The sequence below is a fragment of the Sus scrofa genome, chromosome 12 (assembly GCF_000003025.6).
Source record: "Sus scrofa isolate TJ Tabasco breed Duroc chromosome 12, Sscrofa11.1, whole genome shotgun sequence".
In the NCBI taxonomy this organism is placed as follows: Eukaryota; Metazoa; Chordata; class Mammalia; order Artiodactyla; family Suidae; genus Sus; species Sus scrofa.
This window is the reverse complement of record NC_010454.4, coordinates 20,091,712-20,116,960: the sequence shown is the minus strand read 5'-3', so window position 1 is coordinate 20,116,960 and position 25,249 is coordinate 20,091,712. Positions and strand designations below refer to the sequence as shown.

Genomic DNA, 25,249 nt, shown 5'->3' with positions numbered 1-25,249 from the left:
CATTTGAGAAGGTTGCTTTATTTTATTTAATTTGATCCTTCCAGTCATACTTACAAATATCGTCTCACAATTACCAAGTGTGCTTTTCCGAACCAATTTCTAGGCTCAGCTAGCAGGCCCATCAATTATTTTAGAGAAAGAACAAATATTAAGTACATTAAAAAAATGAATAAAATCTACAAGGGTGTATTTTTACTCTATATCAACTACTTGGGTTTCCTGGAGAATTAATTCTATTCATTTCACCTAACCTTTTAAATTTCTAAAAACATTATAAGGAGCTATGAAGAGCCAAAATTTGAAACAAAGCTAGAGTTTAGAAGCATTTAAAAATTACCTGTTTTCACTCATTAGAAATGATAGCACAGACAAGAAAACAGCAAAATGTGGCCCACTGTCACATATATGCCACAATCAGATCATGACTATAATATCTCATGCAACTAGACTTTAAGAGGACTGTATCTGAATGTTTTATTTGATAAGCCAAGTGGATTGGTGTAATGCTATGGGTTTTTTTGGGGGGGGGGCCACAGCCATGGCATATGGAGATTCCCAGGCTAGGGGTCTGATTGGAGCTGTAGCCACCAGCCTATACCACAGCCACAGCAATGCCAGATCTGAGCCAAGGCTGCGACCTATACCACAGCTCACCGCAATGCCACATCCTTAACCCACTGATAGAGGCCAGGGATCAAACTCGCAACCTCATGGTTCCTAGTCAGATTCGTTTCCCCTGCGCCATGATGGGAACTCTAGCGTAATGCTATGTTAATCCCCCCTTAGAGGATAAATAAAGGAAGGATGGGATAGCAAAGAAACAGACAGATGCACTCTTTATTGTTAACTCAATCAAGTGATTCAGCTCTTAAAAACAGAATTCCCTGTGAGTTAAATATTCTTTTTGTGGGAAGGGAATGAAACACCACCATGATCTAAGAATTTGAATCCCAGAGTGCTAAAGTGCTGGATTATAAAGTTAAGCAGGGAGTTCCCATTTTGGCACAGCGGAAATGAATCGACATAGTATCCATGAAAATGCAGGTTTGAGCCCTGTCCTCTCTCAGTGAGTCGAGGATCCATCATTGCCATGAAATGCGGTGTAGGTCGCAGACATGGCTCAGATCCTCCGTTGCTGTGGCTGTGGCTGTGGCTAGGCCAGCAGCTGTAGCTCCAATTCGACCCCTAGCCTGGCAACTGCCATACGCCGCAGGTGTAGTCCTAAAAAAGAGTAAAAAAAATTAAGTAGACCTGAATATCCAAGAAATTATTGCATCTTCTTCCTCTGACATCTTTTAGTACTTCTCATTCCTCTAAGGAATGGCGGCCAAATGATGGACTCTTCATTTCTGAATGAAAAAACTATTTAAGGAGTTCCCGTCGTGGCGCAGTGGTTAACGAATCCGACTAGGAACCATGAGGTTGCGGGTTCGGTCCCTGCCCTTGCTCAGTGGGTTAACGATCCGGTGTTGCCGTGAGCTGTGGTGTAGGTTGCAGATGCGGCTCGGATCCCGCGTTGCTGTGGCTCTGGCGTAGGCTGGTGGCTACAGCTCCGATTCAACTCCTAGCCTGGGAACCTCCATATGCCGCGGGAGCGGCCCAAGAAATAGCAACAACAACAACAACAAAAAGACAAAAAAGACAAAAAAAAAAAAAAAAAAAAAAAAAAGAAAAGAAAAAACTATTTAAGAACATACACCCCACTCACATATAATGTTAAGTACCTGCTTATATAATTTCTCTTCTGAACAGGCTTAATAATATCTTCTTCAGGAAATGAAAATACTGTTCAAATCTGGGACAAAACTGCCTCCTTAAGATGGAGGCTCTTGCTCTACTGGCTGAACTAGCCAGAGGCTTCTTCACAAAGCTGCCTCCCTCAGAAAACTTAGGTTACCCTTATCAAGACCCAAATGACTCAAATGCTTTAGATTACAACTCAGCCACACATCATAATCTCTTTAAAAAAAATTGGGGGAGTTCCTGTCGTTGCGCAGTGGTTAACGAATCCGACTAGGAACCATGAGGTTGCAGGTTCGATCCCTGCCCTTGCTCGGTGGGTTAACGATCCAGCATTGCCGTGAGCTGTGGTGTAGGTCGCAGACGCAGCTCGGATCCGGCATTGCTGTGGCTCTGGCGTAGGCCGGTGGCTACAGCTCCGATTAGACCCCTAGCCTGGGAACCACCCATATGCCACAGGAGTGGCCCAAGAAATGGCAAAAACACAATAAATAAATAAATAAATACAGTTGGTTTTGGGGAATTCCCTGGTGGCTCAGTGGGTTAAGGAGCCATCATTGTCACTGCTGTGGTGCAGGTTAGATCCCTGGCCCCAGAACTTCCACATGACACAGGAGCAGCCAAAAAGATGGTTTTGAACTGCAATCCCTCTCCCACTCCTTTTGGAATTCATTTCCCTTTTTGAAATAGTAAGCTTAGGGCAGGTTGCTCCATCCATTTAAAAAACTGGAGATCATGGATTTCCCGTCATGGCGCAGTGGAAATGAATCCGACTAGGAACCATGAGGTTGTGGGTTCCATCCCTGGCCTCGCTCAGTGGGTTAAGGAACCAGTGTTGCCGTGAGCTGTGGTGTAGGTCGCAGGCGAGGCTTGGATCCTGTGTTGCTGTGGCTCTGGCATAGGCTAGTGGCTACAGCTCCGATTAGACCCTTAGCCTGGGAACCTCTATATGCTGCGGGAGCAGCCCTAGAAAAGACAAAAAGACAAAAAAAAAAAGGAGTTATAGGAGTTCCCATTGCGGCTTATCAAGTTAAGAACTCCACTAGCATCCATCAGGATGCAGGCTCAATCCCTGGCCTTGCTCAGTGGGTTAAGGATCCAGTGTTGCTGTGAGTTGTGGTGTAGTCACAGACGTGGCTTGGATCTGGCATTGCTGTGGCTGTGGTACGGGCTGGAAGCTGCTGCTCTGATTTGACCCTTAGCCTGGGAACTTCCATATGCTATCCTGAAAAACAGGTGCAGCCCTAAAAAGCAAAAAAAAGGGGAAGGTTATAATTAAAATATAATTTTTTACAGTCTATCAAAAGAGATGATAGTAAACACACCACAACAGTCTAATAATTAATGGCACTATTTCTTTTAACATGGGATCTGAGCCGCATCTTTGAACTATACCACAGCTCACAGCAATACTGGATATTCAACTCACTGAGCGAGGCCAGGGCCCAAACCCACATCCTCATGGATACTAGTCGGATTTGTTTCTGCTCAGCCTCAATGGGAACTCCCTTAATGACACTATTTCTAGTGCTTTATTTGGCCAGTGTAGTACACATATATACATGAAAATGTCATTGAGTTTTAACCAATCATGATGTATAATAAGCCACACTTCCTCCTTGTACAATTAAAGTGCTATCTTAATCTCTTTTGACCATGAGCCAATATCTATTTTGCTTGGCTTTTTACTGGGTCTTCAATGTCTCTAGAAGTTTGTTTGGCAGCTGGACATACACCCCAAAGAGAGTATGAGGAAGGTGAGACATGCTGTTTGGAACAGATAGGTATGATTAAAATAAACACCTGAAACGCAGCCATAAGATGGGTTCTCATAGCTAACCAACAACTACCACTTCAAAGATTTTTTTTTTTTTTTTTTTTTTGGTCTTTTTGCCATTTCTTGGGCCGCTCCTGCGGCATATGGAGGTTCCCAGGCTAGGGGTCGAATCGGAGCTGTAGCCACCAGCCTACGCCAGAGCCACAGCAACGTGGGATCTGAGCCGCATCTGCAACCTACACCACAGCTCATGGCAACGCCGGATCCTTAACCCACTGAGCAAGGCCAGGGACCGAACCCGCAACCTCATGGTTCCTAGTCGGATTCGTTAACCACTGTGCCACAATGGGAACTCCCAAAGATTTTTTTTTTTTTTTTTTTTTTTAAGGCCAACAAACAAACAAAATTCAGCATTCACTAGAAAGGATTTGCAGAAATGGGTTCATTCATTGCAGGCAAAGGAAGTGGCAGACAAAAATTTTCAACTTTACTATACTAGATCTATGGAGTGGGGGGGGCATGCCCATGGTATTCGGAAGTTCCTGGCCAGGGATTGAACCCATGGCACACGAGCAACCCAAGCTGCTGCAATGACAATGCCAGATCCTTAACCCACTGTGCCACAAGAGAATTCCCTACTTTCTCTTCTATAACAAATAATTTTATTAACCAGCAGGCTAAGTAAGGCTTCGGAAGTGGATAGCACTGCAGATTCTTAAGTTTTCCATCTCAGTCTTTCCTGTACAGCTCAGTGAAGCTGAAACATGAACAGAAGGGGTGACCTGTCTTCTGCGAAGAACTTTAGTAACACACAGTTGAATCATTCTGGTGATTACCAATTTCATTAACATTTCCATTAAAATCAGCTCTGTGGCTAGGTATGCGGCCTGATAGATTCTTTAACTAGGATCTATTAAGCACATTTTATATCTATATTCTATTTTTGTTATTAGTTTGAGCTTCTGGGCACTATACCCACAGAAAGAATCTTACTGCAGTTCCCTTTGTCGTTCATCGGTAATGAATCTGACTAGTATCCATGAGGATGTGGGTTCAATTCCTGGCCCAGCTCAGTGGGTTAAGGATCTGGGGTTGCCATGAGCTGCAGTGTAGGTCACAGACGAGGCTCCGATCTGGCATTGCTGTGGCTGTAGTGTATGCCAGCAGCTGCAGCTCCAATTCAACCCATAGCTTGGCAACTTCCATATGCCACAGGTTTGGCCCTAAAAAGAAAAAGAAAAGAAAAAAAAACTAAGAATCTCACTAACAGGAAACCGTGACCCTGAATTCTTAAGATAAAATGATAGCATTAATGTCTTCTAGTTACTTCCCTAAGAGAATCAGGTCATGTGCAATGGAGACAACGGGAGTAAAAATCAAAGCAGGATTAGTTTTTATGAGGGCCAAAGGAAAATGCTGGCACATAGGATGTACAACGCTGATTCAGAAAATTAAAGGAATCTCCTAAGGGTCTAGAGCCCTACCGTGGCTGGTTCTGCATTACACTAGCACAAAGCTTAATATTTACCGACTGCTCATTATCATTCAGTAAAACAAGAATTTTAAGTGATTCCATTTTGAATCAAATTTTTAGGGCCGCTCCCATGGCATATGGAGGTTCCCAGGCTAGGGGGGGAATCAGAGCTGGAGCTGCCAGCCTATGCCACAGCAACAAGGGATCCGCGCCTGTCTCTGACCTACACCACAGATCATGGCAATGCCGGATCGTCAATCCACTGAGCAAGGCCAGGGAATGAACCCGAGTCCTCATGGCCAAGTAATAATATTCCAGTATGTGTGTTTACACATATATATAACCTTCTTTATCCATTCCTCTGTTGATGGACACTTAAGTTGTTTCCATATCTTAACTATTGTAAATAATGCTGCTTTGAACACTGGGGGAGCATATGGAAGTTGCCAACTATTTCTGAATTAATGTTTTTATTTTCTTCGAATAAATACCCAGGAGTGGAACTGCTGGACTGTATGGCAGTTTTATTTTGAATCTTCTAAGGAACCTCCATACTGTTTTCCATAGTGGCTGTACAAATTTACATTCCCACCAACAGGGCACCAAGGTTCCCTTTTCTTCATATCCTCACCAGCATTTGCTATCCTCTTGTCTTTTTGGTAATAGCTACTTTAACAAGAGTGAGGTGGTAGCTCACTGTGTGGTTTTGATTTGCATTTCGCTGATGATTAATGATAGTGAGCATCTTTTATGTGACTGTTGACCATCTGTAAGTCTTTGGGAAAATGCCTATTTTGGTCCTCTGTCTTGTTTTTTTCTCGTTTCTCTGTAGTTTAACTATCTATATAAAAATGTACTTATGTTTTTATTTTTTATTTTTTGGCTGCACACACGGCATGCGGTAGTTCCAGAACCAGGGATCAAACCCGAGCCACAGCAGTGACAGCACCAGATCCCTGACCTGTTGAGCCACTGAAAACTCCCTGTAATGCATTGGTTTTTCTTTGTTCTTCCCTTCCTGGTTTGTTTGTTTTTTTTTTTTTGGTCTTTTTAGGGCCTCACCCTCGGCATATGGAGATTCCGAGGCTAGGGGTCTAATCAGAGCTGTTGCTGCTGGCCTACGCCAGAGCCACAGCAACACCAGATCCAAGCCACGTCTGCAACCTACACCACAGCTCACAGCAACGCTGGATCTTTAACCCACTGAGCAAGGCCAGGGATCAAACCCACAACCTCATGGTTCCTAGTCGGATTCGTTTCTGCTGTGCCACAACAGGAACTCCTCTTCCCTTTCTTTTTAAGGCCACACCTGGCAACATGGAAGTTCCTGGGCCAGGGGTCAAATCAGACCCACATCTGCAACTTCTGCTGAAGCTTGTGGCAACACCAGATCCTTAACCCACTGAGCAAGGCCAGGGATCGAATACGAATCCTCGCAGAGACAATGTCAGGTCTTTAACCCACTAAGCCACAGCAGGAAATGTGTTTTTAGTGTTGTTTAATGTAATGTTTTTTGTTTTTTCAGATTTTCTTTGTCTTTTTAGGGCTGCACCCGCAGCATATGGAAGTTCCCAGGCTAGGAATTGAAATCAGAGCTGTAGCTGCCGGCCTACACCATTGCCACAGCAATGCCAGATCCAAGCCGAGTCTGCAACCTACACATCTCACAGCAACACTAGATCCTTAACCCACCAAGCAAGGCCAGGGATCAAACCTGCGTCCTTGTGGATGCTAGTCAGATTTGTTTTCACTGAGCCATGAGGAACTCCTGTAATGTGTTTTCAGTATTGCTGCCACAAACCTTTTTTGGGAAGTAGCTAGACAACAAAGTAGAAACTGCTTTTTTTTTTTTTTTTTTTGGGACTGCACTGGCAGCATATGGAAATTCCCAGGTTAGGGGCGGAATCAGAGCTAAAGCTGCTGGCCTATGCCACAGCCACATTAGTGCTGAGCCACCAAGGAAACTCCCTAGAAACTTTTTAAACTGACTACAAGATAGGAAAAAGATATACTTAGTGAAATAAATTGTTACATGTTTCACATAAGGCACAAATCAAGGGGAGGAATTCTTACCCAGAGAACTAAGGAAGCCAGATTTCTGATGTCAAGAAATAAAGAGACAAAAATAATATTCTGAATAACCTTTTTACAGGCATGCTAATTCAAAGGCAAATATAAGAGAAACGAGTCCAACTACATTTTCTCTCCTTTAACCCTTCTCACGAAAGTCTTCTTGGGAATAAAATTTCCATTTTTTAATCCTAGGCTCCTAATTCTAGCACTGCTTCAAAGAGAATTAGAGTAACAGCATAATGAAAAAGTAATTTCCACCTCAGGAAGTTTTAAAGTTCTTTCTCAACATCAAATTCTCTGATTGGCCTACAAGTACTCTGCCAATTGGCATATCTAGGATCCAGATTGCCCAACTCCCAGTCCCAGAGATCTTCCCACTATTTATTCTACAAATATGTACTGAGCATCTGCACTGCTGTGCACTGTTTTAGGTGCTTAGGGTACCTCAGTGAATAAAACAAACATCTCTGCCCTGGGAGAACTGATCCACATATATCAGTATACACCTTGACAGCAATAGTACTACCACACCTTTATAGATGATCTTTTCCTGTATTATAAATGTGGGTTTTTTTTAATTGCTCCTTTTTTTAAAAAAAGTATATCTCCTAATACTTTCTTCTATGCAATTAAGTAATCTTTTTTTTTTTTTTGCTTTTTTAGATCTGCATTCGCGGCACATGAAGGTTCCCAGGCTAGGGGTCCAATCGGAGCTGTAGCTGCTGGCCTACAACACAGCCACAGCAACGAGGGATCCCAGCCGCATCTGCGACCTACACCATAATCACGGCAACGCCAGATCCTTAACCCACTGAGCGAGGCCAGGGATCCAACATGCATCCTCATGGATGTTAGTGAGATTCGTTTCCGCTGCGCCACGACGGGAACTCCTGGCAATTAAGTAATCTCTTTTATCAATGCCACACCATCCCGGCTCTGGGGATTCCAAGGCTCAATACAGACAAGCTCTCGCGGAAACCTCTGATAGAATTAGCACCTTCTCAAGTTGGAAACTTCATTCAATGCCGGTTTCTTAAACTTAAAAGCCCGGGTGGGGGATTTTTCTCTTTAAAGGCATGATGGCAGCAAATGCGGAAGAGACCCACATTTCAACGCCATCCTCACACGCACTCAGTTGTCCTGGGCTCTTGTCTACCTCGGCTCTCGGCTCCCCATCCCTACCCCTCTTAAGCCCTAGACTGGACACCTAGGCTACTCCATTTACTACAATCCCGTACTTCATCCACAAAAAGCCCACTCTCAATATTTCCATGCGCGGCACGAACATCCTTCCACATTCCTTCCCCTCCCCGTCCCCGAAACAATTTCTCAGTAGTCCCTATTTACCGAAATAAGTTTGTCCCACATTTCCTAACAGGCAGGTCCCAAATGCACCACCCTGCCTTTGCTTCAAGGCGCTCTCCCTTTGATCCCCAAGAGAATTCTGGGGTAGGCAGGGACTGGCGCGAGACCAAATTGGGAGAGAACCCTCTTACTCAGGGCTGGGGCTTGGGGAGGCGAGCTGGGCGCCGAGCGCGCAAATCTGAAGGAGCCACACGGCACCTGCTCGACCCCGAGTGCGAGCGCCCCTTTCCATTTTGAGCTTTAGGAGTCCCACTCACCGCACCCTAGTCCCGGCCCTGTTTTTACTACCACCGCTTCCTCAACACCCCCCAAAGTCATCGGAAGCTGAGCCTCCCCGGTGTCCGGTCCTCCCCGTGCACTGCCCCAGCACCCTCGGAGTCCACCTCGCCAAAGGCCCCCAGCAGATGCCACCGCCCACCCGCGCCCTCCCTCCGTTGGGGCTCCCGCCCTCCCGACCCACCCCGCCCTCCAACGGGATTCCCCGTCCCGATGCCCGCCCCCGCCGCTCCTCCTCCGGGACACACTGCGCTCCCCGCAGCAGACACGGTCCTCGCCCGGGACTCTGTCGCCCCGTCGACCCCGTTCCCTCAGCCCTCGGAACCAGGAGTGGGCGCCCCGCTAACCCCGGCCAGATGGGTAATGTGCCCCTCCGCTTCCTCCCAGTTCTCTGACCCCTTCGACCCTCCTTCCCTCAGGCCCCGGGTGGCAAGGTGCGGAGGCCCGGCCCCACAGCCCGGCCCCACAGCCCGGCCCGGGCTTGTTTACTCACTCACCCTCCATCCCGAGCCGCAGGGATCGGCCGCTAGGACGCCTGCGCGCCGCGGCCCCGCCCCCGTGGCGCAGCCCCGCCCCGCGCCTCCTCCCGGCGCTTGCGCACTGCGCCGCCCGCGCCCCGGCTGGTGCAGCCGCCTGGGCTTCCTTCTTCGCACATCTGGGGCTTGGCGCCCATACGCCCAACTCCGGAGTCAGAAGTGGTGTAACCCGAGTCCGACGGTTTCCATGGCGGCGCTGTCCGGGGACAGGAAGGGCTCTTGGGAAACCTCCTGGAGCCACTAATATGTTGAAGACCTTATCCAGCGGTTGCACCATCCCCACACGCTGGTGACAAGCCACTTCTCACTTAAGCGTTTGAAACCAACCTGAAACCCCTTTTTAGGAATCTTTCACATCTGCAAATACCCCCAAACACCTGTCTATGGGCTTTAAGTTATTCTTGCCTCATTTGAGCCTGACTTCCCTATTTCTGTCAATAAATTTCCCAGTTATTTAGTAACTGCCTTGAATTCTCACAAGATACCTGTAAGTTACAAAAGGAAAAAGAGTAACTTCATAGGACAGAAATCTAGTAAACAGCACCTTAACCAAGTGATCAAAGTTAACTAGTGCTGAGAGATATCAATATGATGCAATGATAAGGGCACAGACTCACTTCGTAGTATTCTTGAAAAAATAGACAAGCTGAATTAAGGTATGAGGAAGCATCAGACAAATCCAAAATAAGGGGGAATCTATGCAATAACTGGCTGGTATCTTCAAAAATGTCAAGGTTAGGAGTTCCCGTCGTGGCTCAGTGGTTAATGAATCCGACTAGGAACCATGAGGTTGCGGGTTCAATCCCTGGCCTTGCTCAGTGGGTTAATGATCCGGCGTTGCTGTGAGCTGTGGTGTAGGTCACAGATGTGGCTCGGATCTGGCGTTGCTGTGGCTCTGGCATAGGCCGGCGGCTACAGCTCCGATTGGACCCCTAGCCTGGGAACCTCCATATGCAGCAGGAGGGGCCCTAGAAAAGGCAAAGAGACCAAAAAAAAAAAAAAAAAAAAAAAAAAAGTCAAGGTTGTAAAAGGCAAGGGGTGAGGAGTTGTCCCAGATTGGAAGATGTGACAACTAAATGTAATGTGTGATCTTGGATTGGACACCAGTAGGATAATTGATGAAATTAAAAGTCTGGTTCCTGTCATGGCTCAGCGGAAATAAATCTGATTAGTATCCATGAGGACGCAGGTTCCATCCCTGGCCTTGCTCAGTGGGTTAAGGATCTGGTATTGCTGAGAGCTGTGCTGTAGATTGAAGACATGGCTTGGATCGCACGCTGCTGTGGCTGTGGTGTAGTCAGGTGGCTACAGCTCTGATTCAACCCCTAGCCTGGGAACCTCCATATGCCACAGCTGTGGCCCTAAAAAAACAAACAAACAAAAAAACCAGAGAGAGACAAAATAAAGTCTGTACTTTAGTTAATAGTATTTTGTCTGTCTTAATTCCTGGTTTGAGCAATTGCACTTCCTCAACACTTGAGGAAGTTGTCTGAAGAGTATATAGGAACTGTCTACCATTTGCAACACTTTAGTAAATTTGAAATTATTTCAAAATATAAAGTTAAAAATTAAAACAAAGTGCAAAATAGCATTACCTTAAATCTGTCTTGATGTACATAATTTATAAGCCTATAATGTTCTCTTTTTAAAAAATAATTGTCATCGCAACTCTATAAAGTAGGTAGGGAGGATTTCAGTTTTACGCAAAAGGCTCTTTGGCTTAAAGGAATTAAAAGACTTGCCTTATACAGATGAATAATTTCTCTGTCATGTCATAAACTTAGGTCTCTGGATTGCAGATTTACTGTTCTTTTTCCTATTTTTGGCTGTACACAAAGCATGTGGAAGTTCCTGGACCAAGAATTGAACCCCTGCCACAGCAATGACAATGCCAGATCCTTAACCTGCTGAGCCACCAGGGGACTCCCATGGGGAGCTTTAATAACTACTCATTTCTTCCTCCTACCTTCGGAGCCTGATTAATTGCTCTGGGGGTCAGCCTGGGCCACAAGAGTTCTAAGAACATCCCAGGTGATTCCACTGTGTAACCAAGTGTGAGAACAATTACACTATATAAATAATTGCTGAAATAAAGAATATGGGTTTAAAAAGAAAGGAAAGGGGCAGGCAACAGATTAAAAAAAAAAAAAAAAGAATGTGGGAATTCCTCTTGTAGCTCAGTGGTAATGAACCCAATTAGCATCCATGAGGATTCGGGTTGGATTCCTGGCCTCGCTTGATGAGTTAAGCATCCAGCATTGAAGTTCTGGTCATGGCTCAGTAGTTAAGAAATCTGACTAGCATCCATGAGAACGCAGGTTTGATCCCTGGTCTCACTCAGTGGGTTAAGGATCCAGCATTGCCGTGAGCTGTGATGTAGGTCACAGATGAGGCTCGGATCTGGCGTTGCTGTAGCTGTGGCATTGCCAAAAGCTGAGGAGTGGACCAAAGAGGAAGCTTGAATCTATCGTTGCTGTGGCTCTGGTGTAGGCCAGCAGCTGCAGCTCTGATTAGACCCCCTGGACCTTCCATATGCCACAACTGCGGCCCTAAGAAGACACACACACAAAAGAATTGGAGTTGTCTAGGAAGAGACATTCAGAAGATCTGAATGTCAGGACTGAGCCTGGAGAGCCGTCTGGGACTCATCAACTTCTTGTTGGTAACTAACACCATAGGAGTGGACCACATTGCTTTAGGGAAGTATGCCAAGTGACAAGACAAGACATATGAAGACGTTTTGCCATAATGAAGAAAATATGGCGACAAAAATATTCTAAGGTGGAAAGAAAGGGAGGTGAGGGGATTTCATTAAACTTGCCTTCTCCCCCCCATCACCCCAGGCTTCAGCCCATCACCACTTCACCCTCACTACCATGCTGCTACCTCTTTCGTATCCACCCTGATAATTGGCATGGGACTAACACAGCATTTAGTAATCCTTGCTCACAAATTGACTATAAAAAACAACTTTCCACATTCACCAGTAAGTATGCGGTTCTTGGAGAAAATTTGCCTGCCAATAGGTTCCTCTCTCCCTCTCTGATGGGAGAGAGATTTTCCTGAGGCCAGGCATGTTCTTAGGTGACCATGGTCCATGAGACGCTGTCAACCAGTCTTTGTTTGACCAGCTCTTCTTCTAACTTTTGCTTTTCCGGCCCTTCAGGTCTTTGTCCTATAAATTCGTGGAAAAACCATTGGCACGTGGTCAGCTACTGGACCTTCGAAAAACAGTACCAGCACCTCTGCCCCACTCGGCCCAGCCCCACCCGCAGGCAGTTAATAGGAGAAAGGAGTAACTGTGTCCCTCCTGGCTTTCGGTTGTGCATCTTGCTCTTAAATCCGAGGCCTCTGGGGCTGAATGAAACTGGACAAAGTGTGCTGAGTAGCCTAACAGGGATGGTTCTTTTTCTGAAAGTTCCCTATTGCGGAAAAATAAAATTATGTGTTTAATTTATGAAACCTGATGCCTGATTTGCCTTGGCAGCCATTCTCCTGGGCTTGGCCAAGAGTCCAGCAACACTAGTATACTGATTAATACCAGCTCAGCTTTCTGGAGAAGAGCATTATTTACTTGACCATTTTCTTAAATCCCTTTTAATTTGGGTGTATCTTAACATGATCTTATTGGCTTTAACATGCTGTATCTCTGACCACTGGCCCCAGAGAAGCCTCAGGGAAAACTCTTCTGCTCTGTGCACTTGCCTCGCCATCACAAAGCAAGATTTTGTTCCATCCGGTGATTAGAAACGGCATGTCACGTGCTCTGTTCCTTCTGGGACAGGCAAGTTCTAAGTGTACTTTTGTCCCCTGCTGGTCCTCAGGCCACTAGTAGAAAGGGAAGGAGACGATGCTTCCCAGAATTCAAACGGAGCTTTCTGCAAGATTCCATCCTCCCTTCCAGCTTTCCTCCTCCCCTCCTCCCTTCCAGCCCCCTTTGGATGGTGACACCTCGGCTCATTCCGCCCCTCCCTTGAAAAGCCCACAGGATATCAAATAGCGTTTCTCTGAGGGGACACAAAGGACCGAGGAAAGGTTGGGCCCCAGACAGTCCCTGACAGGGAAGTGTAAACACAGCTGCGGAGATGGCAGAAAGCACCCTCCCTCCTCCCCCATTTCCCACCCAGAAGCAGGGAAGGGCCACCCTGCTGTGGAGAAACAAACAAGAAAACAAAGCAAAGCACAACCTAAAAGCCTGCATGAAGGTCACCAGGAACTGGGGCTGCTGCCCAGGCCTTGGTGGGGCCAGCTTGCGTGCCAGGCCCCTCCCTGAAACACTTCGAGGCAAAGGCAGCTCCAGAGCAAGTTAAGGTCTGGACACCACTGAGCCTGGAAACATGGCCCAATTTTGGAAGCCTCTCCACCCCCGGACATTGTGTCCTCTGATCTCAAAATCCCAGCTTTCCGCCTCAGGTACTTAGCTCCTGACCCCTGGTTGCTTAGGGATCATAATAATGCATTCAATTCAGCAAGCAAGAACAGGCCCACAATAAACCCTTGTCCGTGGCTGTTAGAAGTTTAAACTCTGAGCCTCCAAGCCAAAACATTGGCCTCCTTAGTCTTTGTTGATTACAAAATAAATAAGTCCAGCAGGAAGGGACTTTCTCTTGAGGGGGATTACTTGGGCGGGTGGGATTCAGGCTTCGCTTTGCGCACATTCTGAAAGCTCCAACCTCATGGCTAGGGTGGCACTGCCCGTTCTCAGCTCTCTTGGCACAATTAATGCTGGGCCTCGATCCCACAGGGCGCGCCTTTGGCACGGCCCCGCCTGGGAAGTAGCCCTGATCAGCTAGACAGCTAACGAGCTGTGCTTCCTTCCTGGCCAGCAGGGTCCTCCACGGTAGAACTGCAGGACTAGAAAAAGCAATAATAACCTTCAAATACGGGCCACTCAGTATGTGCCTGGCGTTGTGCGAAGTGCTTTGCAATGATGGGTCGTCTCCTTCCATTCGAACTCAGCCATAGCCTTACATGCGTTTTGCAGCTGAGGAAGCCAGAGCTTAAAGAGATTCTGGAACTTGGAGTTCCCCTCGTGGCTCAGTGGTGAACGATTCTGACTAGCATCCATGAAGACGCAGGTTCAATCCCTAGCCTTGCTCAGTGGGCTAAGGATCTGGCGTTGCTGTGAGCTGTGGCGTAGGTTGCCGTCTTGGCTAGCATCCCATGTTGTTGAGGCTGTAGCCGTGGCATAAGCCGGCGGCTAAAGCTCCTATTCCACCCCTAGTCTGGGAACCTCCACATGCTGTGAGTACAGCCCTAAAAAAGCAAAAAAAAAAAAAAAAAAAAGAGACAGAGATTCTGGAACTTGCCCAAGGTCACCCAGCTGGTAAATGGTGTGGCCAGGATTGGGGCCCCGTTGTTCTGACTCCAAACCTGTACTCTGAACGACTCCACTCTACCTCCACTTTTCCTCTGAGGTCTAGCTCTGAATCACGAGTTTGTTTCCTCCACTGTTGTCTCCTCTCACCAGTGGAATCAGAAAGCGAAATGGATTTGAGACTCTTCTCTGCAAATTCAGGAGAAAACAGTTCCTGAAAGGCAAGGGTCTCCTCACTTGCTCTGTACTGGAGATGCCAGTCATAGCTGGACACTGGACAGACCCCATATCAGCACAGCACAGCCTGTGTGGAAGACAAACAAATCCTAGCCAGACAGGAAAGGGGAGTGCCCCTTGGCTCTGAGACTTCCCCTTCTTTCTTTCCTGGCTTATCAACAGAGTCCCATGCTTCTGAAACTATGGCCCTTTGAACCTCACTGCAGCTAGGATGGGATACAAGGCTGTGGGGACTCTCTAGGGGAAAGAAAAGGACAACACATAAGTCTATAGATGACATCCATGGGAAGGAATAAATCTAAATCGCATTTATTTTTATATTTCACTCATTGCCTTTAGCATTCACATAATCACTAGATATTGGACCGGATGTGAACGTACATCATCTCATGCAAGATACCCGGGGGGCAGGTATTGTTATCCCCAATTTACAGAGAACATTGAGGCTCAGGGAGATTGACAACACTGGTAAAGTCGGAGGACTGGAATTTGAACCGAGGCTAGGATTATCTGACTCCAAAATCTGTATTCTTTTCAATACAGAGTGGCATGTAATGAAAAAAAAAAGAAAGAAAGAAACTGGAAGGATCCCAGAATACCTTGGACCTAGAGTTTCATAACTCTATATAGTACATATTATGATAGTAACTACCGTTTATCTCAGGCTTACTAGTGCCAGGCATGGGGCCAGATGTTTTAACATGCCTCATCTCTACTGCTCAGTGAGATACACACCAGAAACCCCATTTTTGTAGATAAGGAAACAAGCTCAAAGGAGTTAAGTAACTTGCACGAGGTCATATACAACCAAATAAGCAATGGTGCTGGCCTACTTGACTGCAAAGGGTGTGCTTTTAACCACTCAGGCAATAGAAATAATAATTGTTGGAGTTCCTGTCGTGGTGCAGCGGAAACACATCCGGCTAGGAACCATGAGGTGGCGGGTACAATCCCTGGCCTCGCTCAGTGGGTCAAGGATCTGGCGTTGCTGTGAGCTGTGGTGTAGGTCACAGATGTGGCTCAGATCTGGTGTTGCTGTGGCTTGTGGCATAGGCTGGCAGCTGTAGCTCTGATTGGACCCCTAGCCTGAGAACCTCCATATGCTGTGGATTCAGCCCTAGAAAAGACAAAAGACAAAAAAAAAAAAAAAAAAAGGAAAAAAGAAATAATAATTTTATTTATATATATATATATATGTGTATATATATATACATAATGGACCAAGCACTCCTCTATGTCCTGTATTTTTTTTTTTCTTGCCTGCGCTTGCAGCATATGGAGTTCCTAGGCCAGGGATCAGATCTGAGTCATAGTTGCAACCTATTTTGTAGCTGCAGCAATGCTGGATCCTTAACCCACTGTGCTGGGCTGAGGATAGAACCTTCATACCACTGCTGCAGAGATACCACCAATCCTGTTGTACCACAGTGGGGACTCCTATCCCCATTTTAAAGATGAGAAAAATATGCCTTTTATAAGATCACTTAAGCTCACATTACACACATAGCACGTGTTAAACATACATGTGCTTAGTCTCCTATTTGCTGAAGTTGGATCCTTGCTACGCTCTTGAAAATGATTTATTTTCTAACATTGTGGATTTTTTTCATTATCCACCTAATGCATTAAAGTGGGAGAAAGGATGTGAAAAGATACCACCTGCAGGTGAAAGAAGCATAGATAGGACAGGAATCATAATGAGTGGGGAAGGCCCTGAGGAGCCCTGTCCTGGCTGCCCTTCTGGCCAGGCTTCCCCATCCCTTACTATTTCCACCGGGTTGGATGGATCGTAGGTTGGATTCTGTCTAGCAGGTTGGATGGTAGGTTGACTGCCATCAGGTATTGATTAATCTTTCTCGGCCTCAGTTTTTTCCTTTGGAAAGTGGGTTGCTATGGTACTTCATTTAATAGAGTTGTGAGTTTTCAGTGAAACGATTTGTACAAAGCCCTGAGCATGCTGCTTGGCTTCCTGGAGCCGTCCCCATGTTATACAACACCTAGACTTCTAAGGTGCTGGGAGGGGACAGAAGAGCTCCTGGGGATGGTTTCTGAGGACCAGTCCTAAGGAGTGGAGGAAGGGCGAAAACGATCCTGGCATCTAGCATTGGGTCCCGACAGCAACCATGAGTCAGCCCCAGGTGCCGAGGGACCAGCAGTGTTCTCAGCACTGCTGGGCGTGTGCTGTGGTCTCTTGGCCACCATCCTCTTCAGTCACGCTGTCTGAAAGTCCTTCTTGTAAATCTGGCCTGGGTTCTTTTGAGAAAAACAGCCTCCACCATGTGATGTCATGGTCCAGCTTGGGTCAGGGAAGGAGGAGAGGAGGAGGCTATGCGCACAGAGTGGGGAAAGAAGGATCTTCCTCTTTCTGGAGGGCTCAGTCTGGTCCTGGAAAAAGCCTATCTCCTTCTCCCCTCTCCTCAGGACCCAGTAAAGAATCAACATCCTGGGGTTCCCGTTGTAGCTCGGTGGGTTAAGAATAGGACTAGTATCCATGAAGATGCTGGCTTGGCACTGGCCTCACTCAGTGGGTTAAAGGATCCGGTGCTGCCGTGAGCTTCAGTGTAGGTGGCAGATGCAGCTCAGATCTGGCATTGCTGTGGCTGTGGTGTAGGCTGGGAAACCCTAGGCTGGGAACTTCCATAAGCCATGGGTGTGGCCCAAAAAGACAGGGGGGAAAAAAAAGAAAAAGAAAAAGACCAAAAAAAAAAAAATCAACATCCTGATTTTGTAGTGAGAGGGAGGAGTTTCCTGGTGGCTCAGAAGGTTAAGGATCTGGCCTTGTCACTGCTGTGGCTTGGGTTGATGCTGTGGCACAGGTTCGATTCCACGCCCTGGAACTTATGCATGTTGTGGGTGCTGGCAAAAAAAAAGAGTGAGAGGGAGGTGATAAGTCTAATGGCTAAGATATGAAGCTTAGTATCAGTCTTGGGTTTAAATCCTGGCTTTGCCAATTATTTTCTCTGGGACCTTGAGCAAATAACTCCTGTTTTCCCCATTTCCCCCATGCACAAGATAATTCTGAAGTTACGGTGGTGAAATATTTGCTTGTTTGTTCGTTTTTGCTTTTCAGGGCTGCACCCAAAGCATGTGGAGGTTCCCAGGCTAGGGGATGAATAGGAGCTAAGCTGCTCGCCTTTGCCATAGTCATAGCTACACCAGATCCGAGCCGTGTCTGCAACCTATGCCACAGTTCATGACAATGCTGGATCCTTAACCCACTGATCAAGACCAGGGATTGAACCCACAACCTCATGGTTCCTAGTCGGATTCGTTTCCGTTGCACGACAATGGGAACACCTATGGTGGTGAAGTTTTAAGAAATGCTTGCAGCTCACATAGCATATGTGCCAGAGGACACATTATGCAGCACATAGTAATTGTTCAATAAACGGTAGCTACTGTTAAGTCCCTAGCAGTTGGTAAGGAAAATTGCTTGACCATTTTCCCTGCTTTTTTCCTATAACTTACAGATCTTATAAGGGAGCCAACGTTTTCTCCAATAACCATTCTTCCCTGTGAGAGGGGATCATGCGGGAGATGAGGAGGCTGGGGAGAGATGGAGCAGTTGTGTCCTAACCCCTTTGTCTTTCCCTCCCTTAGTCAGCTGGCTCCCTGGCTGTCCCTGCTGCCTCCCTGCTCTCTGAAGAAGTCTGTCTCCTCTCTCCTGCTTGGAAGGATCAGCCCCTCCCAGGCAGAACTTCTGCCTTCCCTGACCCTGACTCTTCCCCACACCTTCCCCAGGTGCTCTGCTTGCCCTCTTCTTCCAGACAGCTGGGCAAGAGGCTAGTGTGTGTGATGGTCTTTACGCTGCAGAGATGCTAGTTCCTGGATGCTCATAGCATAGAAGGCCCCTGGTGCTTTTTACTCCCCCTATGTTGTTCTGGATTTGTCTGCCTGTGTAGGGGGAAAGCTGAGAATTAGAAAAGGCACTCCTTCTTAGCATGACGTCACCTCTCTCCCTGATCTGGGCGGGACAGCTCTTGGCCCGTAATAAGAAGGGAAATTTACAGGGCAGTAGGATCCCTGTCCAGGAGAAGTCAATCTAGGTTGGGGCCAGAAATCTCATGTCAATGTCCAGCTGGATCAGAACCAGTTCCCTCTCTTCCCAAGTAGTGAGGGTAGGGGTCGGGTAGGGATAGAGGAATAAGGGAGTGTGTGGGAAACTCAAAACCTAGACCTCACTGGGTGTAAGAAAAAGAGATAAAGACACTACTATACTACAGAGGCACATCTGTGTATCGTGTCATGGAAAGATAACCTAAGGCATAGTATTGATTTTTTTTTTTTTTTTTGTCTTTTTGCTATTTCTTTGGGCCGCTCCTGCGGCATATGGAGGTTCCCAGGCTAGGGGTCGAATCGGAGCTGTAGCCCCCAGCCTACGCCAGAGCCACAGCAACGCGGGATCTGAGCCGCGTCTGCAACCTACACCACAGCTCACGGCAACGCCGGATCCTTAACCCACTGAGCAAGGCCAGGGACCAAACCTGCAACCTCATGGTTCCTAGTCGGATTCGTTAACCCCTGCGCCACGACAGGAACTCCTGATTTTTTTTTAAGTCACTGAACAATGAGGATATTACATCCCATTTTATGTTTTTTCCTAAAGTTCAAAAAAGGTGAGAAAGGAATGAGTTTTCTGTGTTTAAATATGTTGCAGTGAGGGGTTCCCGTAGTGGCTTAGTGGTTATCGAACCCGATTAGCATCCATGAAGACTTGGGTTCAATCCCTGGCTTCCCTCAGTGGGTTAAGGATTGAGTGTGGCTGTGAGCTGTGATGTAGGTCGCAGACACAGCTCAGATCTGGCGTCGCTGTGGCTGTGTTGTAGGCCCGAAGCTACAGCTCTGATTCAACCCCTAACTTGAGAACTGCAGGTGCAGTCTGAAAATAAGACCAAAAAAAAAAAAAAAATTTGTGTATTACTTTCAGTTAAAAAGTACATCTTAGGAAGTTCCCACGTGGCACAGTGGGTTAAGGAGATGTTGCCACAGCTTGTGGTGCAGGTCACAACTGCGGCACAGGTTTGATTCCTGGGCCAGAAACTTCCACATGCCGTGAGTGTGGCCAAAAAAAAAAAAAAAAAAAAAAAAGTTCACTTTTACAGCAAGTGTGTATTTTAAGGAGTTCCCATCGTGGAGCAGCGGAAACGAATCTGACTAGGAGCCATGAGGTTGTGGGTTCAATCCCTGGCCTCGCTCAGTGGGTTAAGGATCCCGGTGTTGCCATGAGCTGTGGTGTAGGTTGCAGACGCGGCTTGGATCTGGCATTGTTGTGGCTGTGTTGTAGGCTGGCAGCTGTAGCTCTGATCAGACCCCTAGCCTGGGAACCTCCGTATGCCACAGGTGCAGCCCTAAAAAGACAAAAAAGACCAAAAAAAAAGTATATATTTTAAAGCAGAAATGAGCATAGAAAGGAAAAGTAAGGGCTCCCAGGGGTGGAAAACAGGACTTCCATGAAAGAACCAGCCTCTGTCCCTAATGAAGCCCTTCTCTGTCCCCTTGCTGAAGATCATGGGACTATTTCCTATGACACCTTGGAAAAGGTGAGGTCTCTAGTCCTTATTCAGTCCCAAAGGACCTCAGTAGCAGACCCCCCAGTTACCAGGTTGCCCCCAGGAGTCATCCAACTGGCGAAGAAACTTGGGAAGAGGAGAATCAGGGGAGAGTCTCCCAACAGGAGGTCTGGACTCCCAAGTTCAGGAACGGCTACAGTGAGCTCTCCTTCGGCGGTCTCCCCACCCATCAGGACGCAAGCTCAACCCAGCTCTAGGCGAAAGCCACCACTTTCTTCCAAGTCACTTACTTTTCTCCTTTGGTACTAAGATCATTTTATATATGAAAAGGCTGAGCTCCAAAGACATGAAATAGCCTGCCCGAGGTTACACAGTGGGACACGAGGCAAAAACTGCCTTCAGAGTCCTAACCACAGTTTATTTGTTTTTATCCATGATACCACTCCCTTATGTAAAACCCAACATTTGTTTCGGTCAACTTTGATCTTGATCCCAACCCCAGTCCTAACCCACAGTGGGCTCGGGTGTTTCTGGCCAGTGGAAATGGCCGATTTGGCTGTCTGCCCCTCTTTGCTTCCTCCTCCCAGCTTATCACCCAGAAATCTCCCTCTTGACCATGTTCCCTTTTTGCAAAGGGCAGTCAAGGGTGGAAGGGAAGGCACGGAGTTTGTCCCTGGTGTGAAGTGGCTCCAAGGCTGCCTGGCTCTTCTCTGCACAGTGCAGAAGATGACCCTCACCAGGAGGGCTTTGAGGTTCATGCCAAGTGGGCAACTTCCCTCTGGATGCCTTGCTAAAGCAACCTCTTGACCCTACCCCTGGTGGTACAAGAGGTTATCAGTGGCCATGATTTAAGAGCCTAAGACCCTGAGATAAAGATTTGAAGAGAGATCGTGACAGATAATTTGTGGTGGGCAGGAATCAGTAAACTGGGACAACAGCAGCAGCTGAGTCCAAGGGTCAGTGTCTGGGAGTAATTTAGGAAAGTTTGGTGCTGACAGCTGTGTCTGGAGTTGAACGTCATGGCCAAGGCAGCTCCTGGGATCCTCCGCTGCTTCAGACTAATGAAGCTCTGGCTCAGGACACGGAGACAGCTGTGGTGTGGCAGAAGTCACAGCCGCTGGGGCCCCAGGCTCAGCCTTCCTGCTTCTCAGAAGAGCGACCTTAAGCAAGTCCTTAGGAAAAGAGGAAAGGAAACCAGTGTCTGCTGAGTTCAGTGCCCTTTCACAAGTGTCACCCTCACTATGATTTAGTCCCACGTTCACACAGAAGGGATCAGAGAATTCTTGATGGTAACTGATGTCATTCCAGGCTATAGAGCTGGAAAGCGGGAAGGCAGGACTCCCGGGGCTGAACTCAAGTTCTGGGCTTTCCTCTGAGCTTTAGCTTCCTCCTCTGTAAATTATGCACCCATCTCATGAATGAAGCCACACATTGTAGGTTCTAGTCTAAACTCTTCCTTTCTCACAACCTTGGCCTTGAAGGGCTGTGGCTATTTTCTCCTTGCGGGGGGAGTAGTCTTACTTTTGCCCCTGCCCTCAATCTGCTTTGTGGGTCTAGGGCCCAGGGACTGCCTCAAAGGGAGGGTATGGGCTTTGGTTTCCCCTCTACCCCCATCCCCAGGCCTTCTCCCGACTCGGAAGGGCTGGCTCCCTCTTTTCCTCCCCGGTTTTGGCAGGCAGGCCGACAGCAGTGGGTGTTCCCAGGGAAAGGGAACGCGGAGCCCAGCTCAAGGCGCCCCTTCCCCCACGGCCCAGGACAACCCCAACCCCCAGCCTTAGATACTGAGGCGTCGAGAGAGGCCCTCTGAGCTCCCAGCCCCCTCCCTCTCCCCACACCCTCCTCCCCCAACACTCCCCCCACAAACTCGCGGAGAAAGGGAAAGGGCGACTAGAGTGCGGGGAGCGGGGAGCGGATGCTGGGAGACCCCGGCGAGGCCTGGGCGCCATGCAGCAGAGCCGAGGAAATGATCCCGGTTCTGGGGTTACGAGGGGAGCTGTCCAGCCACACGGGGTGAACTGGAGGAAAGGGTGGGCCAACGCCGGCCAGGCGGGCGCCAGGGCCGGGTGGGGCAGCGACTCCCCCTCCAGCCCGCGGGCCCCGGGCGTCGCCCCCGCCCCCCACGTGGCCGCAGCCGTCCCAGCCCCTGCGAGGAAGCGGCGCGGCTTCCTGCGGCTGGGGACGAGGATATTGGCGCCCCCGCCAGCGCCCGGCTCAGCGCCGCCGCCCCTCCTCGCCTGCTCGCCGCGCGATGGCCTCGCTGCGAGCGGAGCGCGCCGCCGGGGGCCCGCGGCTCCCCGCGACCCGCGCCGGGCGACCGGCAGCGCTCCGCCTCCTCCTGCTGCTGGGCGGTGAGCGCAGCGCCCCGGGGCCCGGGCAGGAGGCGCGGGAGGCCCTGGAGGGGAGGGGGGCTGGACGGCCGAGGCCGGAACGGCCCCGGGGTGCGGGTGCGGACAGCGCTGCCCTTCGGACGGCCCCGCCTCGGTGAGGACGCCGCGCGGGCTGCTTCCCACTTGGCGAAAGCTGGGGTGCCAGGGCCCCTCCGAGAGGTCTTGGGAGGTCTGGGGCTGATGTGGAGGCAGGGGGTTTGGGTATGAGTGGGAAGGAATTGGTGCAGCCCCTTTCTTCCGGGCACCCGGTGGGGGCCTGCCTTACTCCTCTTTCTCTTCTGAGAGTAGCCCTGATTTCCAAGAGTCTCGGCCCCCAACCCACAACCCCCCCTCCTCCAGGCTCCACCGCCCAGATCCCCATCCGACCGCTCATTGCTCTCTTTCTTTTCTGCCCACAGCTGTCCTGAAGCCCCAGGAGTCCCTGGCTCAGCATTTTCCCACCCCAGATTACTTAAATTTAGAAGGTAAGTACCCAGTGGCTGTGGGAGGGTGGCTAGGGGAAAGGAAGAGAGAGGTCAGTGAACAGGGTCCCTTTCCCACAGGCTAGGCCCCAAACTTAGTTGGCTCCCCTAAATTCCCCTCTCTTTTCTCTTGGGGTTCCTTATAGTCTTTCTACCTCTCATCCCAGAGGGACCCCATCAGCTCTGAGCTGGTCCACCTCACAGTGGGTTAGAAAACCCCCCTCCCCCAAAAAAAGGAATTCCTTTTTTTTTTTTTATCTTTTTAAAGCGGCACCTGTGGCCTATGGAGGTTCCCAGGCTAGGGGTCAAATCGGAGCCACAGCTGCCGGCCACAGCCACAGCAACACCAGATCCGATCAGAGTCTGTGACCTATACCATAGCTCATGGCAACGCGGGAGTTCTTTTTTTTTTTTTTTTTTTTTTTTTTTTTTTTTTTTGTCGTGGCTCAGTACCTTATGAAACCCAGTGAGTATCCATGAGAACGTGGGTTTGATCCTTGGCCTCGCTTAGTGGGTTAAAGATCCCGTGTTGCTGTGAGTTGCGATGTAGGTCCCAGATGCTGCTCAGATCCTGCGTGGTGTAGACTGGGAGCAACAGCTCCAATTTGACCCCTAGCCTGGGAACTTACATATGCTGCAGGTGCGGTCTTAAAGGAAAAAGAGGAAGGCCCCAGAAAAAGTGGATGTGGAAGCTCTTGTTAGGTAGGGAGGTCCGTGCACACGGGAGGCATTAAACTTTTCCTGAGCTGGGACTCTCTCCTCAGCCAGGAGTGTCTTGCTTGGGAAATTTCTGAGGCTCTCCTGGCAGTCCCTATATTCAAAGACAGAAACCGTGGTTCCTCAATGGAACTATCTGGATCAGAGGGCTTGGAGGGAGGGCTGGGGTGTGGTCGATATGCAGCATCTCTACCTACAGGGAAAACACTGGAGGAGAACTATGAGACAGATGCCCAACTTTGCTGGCACGATTATAAGGATTATATGGACTCTATCAAAAAGGATTGGTGTGACTGGGCCCTGATTAGCAGGTAGGGGCAATGCCGGAGGCGGTTTGGACCAGGGGTGGGGGCTTGTTCCTTGTGGGCCTTGAGTGAGTGTGGGCCGGTCCTCTTTCTGGGCCTAACCCCTCCCTCACTCCAGTCCTCTCCTGCCCCCAGGCCTTATAGCATCCTTCAAGAATGCCTGGAACAGAAAGCAGATGCGTTCAAGCTGGGCTTCCCCAATCCCTGGGCAGAACGGATCATCTTTGAGGCTCACCGGATCCACTTTGCCAACTGCTCCCTGGTGCAGCCCACCTTCTCAGACCCCCCAGAGGATGTGCTCCTGGCCATGATCATGGTCCCCATCTGCCTCATCCCCTTCCTCGTCACCCTCGTGGTATGGAGGAGTAAAGACCCTGAAGCCCAGACCTAGGTGGCGTGAGCTCTTCAGTAGCCATCTTCCTCCTTCCCTCTGCCACCACCAGGTCTCTCTCCTCCCCCCTCCCGACTTCCTTCCCTCACTCCCACCCCAACCGCAGAGCCTTAGATTGGTGGAAATGGAAGCTGGGTGGTGTCATGGCACAAGTTCTGTAATCTTGAAAATAAAACTTTTTTTTTTTTTTTTTTGTACGCCATTCCCCTCCCCATCCCATCTGTATCCTTCCCAGACTCTCTGCCTTTCCCACAGGCCCTCAGCTCTAGGGAGCAGAGCTGGAAGAATCTGGATAGGTCCACAGTTCTGTTCACTTACCTGCCCCCATCCCCTCCCCCACCTGAAGGCCACACCCCTGTACTCTTTCCTCCCAAGGCCAGGCCTTTCCTGCCCCTATCCAAACCCAGCTCCAGGAAACAAGCAGGAAGAGACTCCCTTCCGGTTTGCACAGCTGCTGGAGAGGTGAGGGGGGAGGGAGGAGGGAGGACTCTCTGCTGTGACTCCTGCAAGAAGCAAAGGGGACCACCCAGGAGCCCTGAATTTTACTCTTCTTCATGGCTCAGTTGATTTCCAGGGCCTGGGAGTTGGAGCCCTGACATGACCAACAAGAGTCCCTCCCTAAGGACCTCAGGATTGAGGACAAAGGCAGTGGGGGCTTCTTTTAGACTCACCCCAGGACTTCC

General features: G+C 48.7%; 2 protein-coding genes and 1 long non-coding RNA gene across 3 annotated transcripts in view; 2 read left to right on the top strand and 1 right to left on the bottom strand.

Annotated features, from left to right (window-relative positions):
• EZH1 (enhancer of zeste 1 polycomb repressive complex 2 subunit) overlaps positions 1–9,217 on the bottom strand; it is a 32,021-nt gene extending 22,804 nt beyond the window's left edge. The window contains 1 exon segment of the mRNA NM_001243206.1: positions 9,203–9,217. The gene's annotated coding sequence lies outside the window, so the exon portion shown is untranslated.
• On the top strand, positions 8,907–12,698 carry LOC106505425. Its single transcript, XR_002337104.1, has 2 exons — positions 8,907–9,065; positions 12,408–12,698. It is a non-coding gene; the product is annotated as an uncharacterized LOC106505425 (long non-coding RNA).
• RAMP2 (receptor activity modifying protein 2) lies at positions 22,535–24,757 on the top strand. Its single transcript, NM_214082.1, is given in 5 exon segments — positions 22,535–22,653; positions 23,091–23,156; positions 24,070–24,181; positions 24,311–24,565; positions 24,568–24,757. Coding segments are annotated over 4 exon segments (533 nt in total). The 5' UTR covers positions 22,535–22,553; the 3' UTR covers positions 24,568–24,757.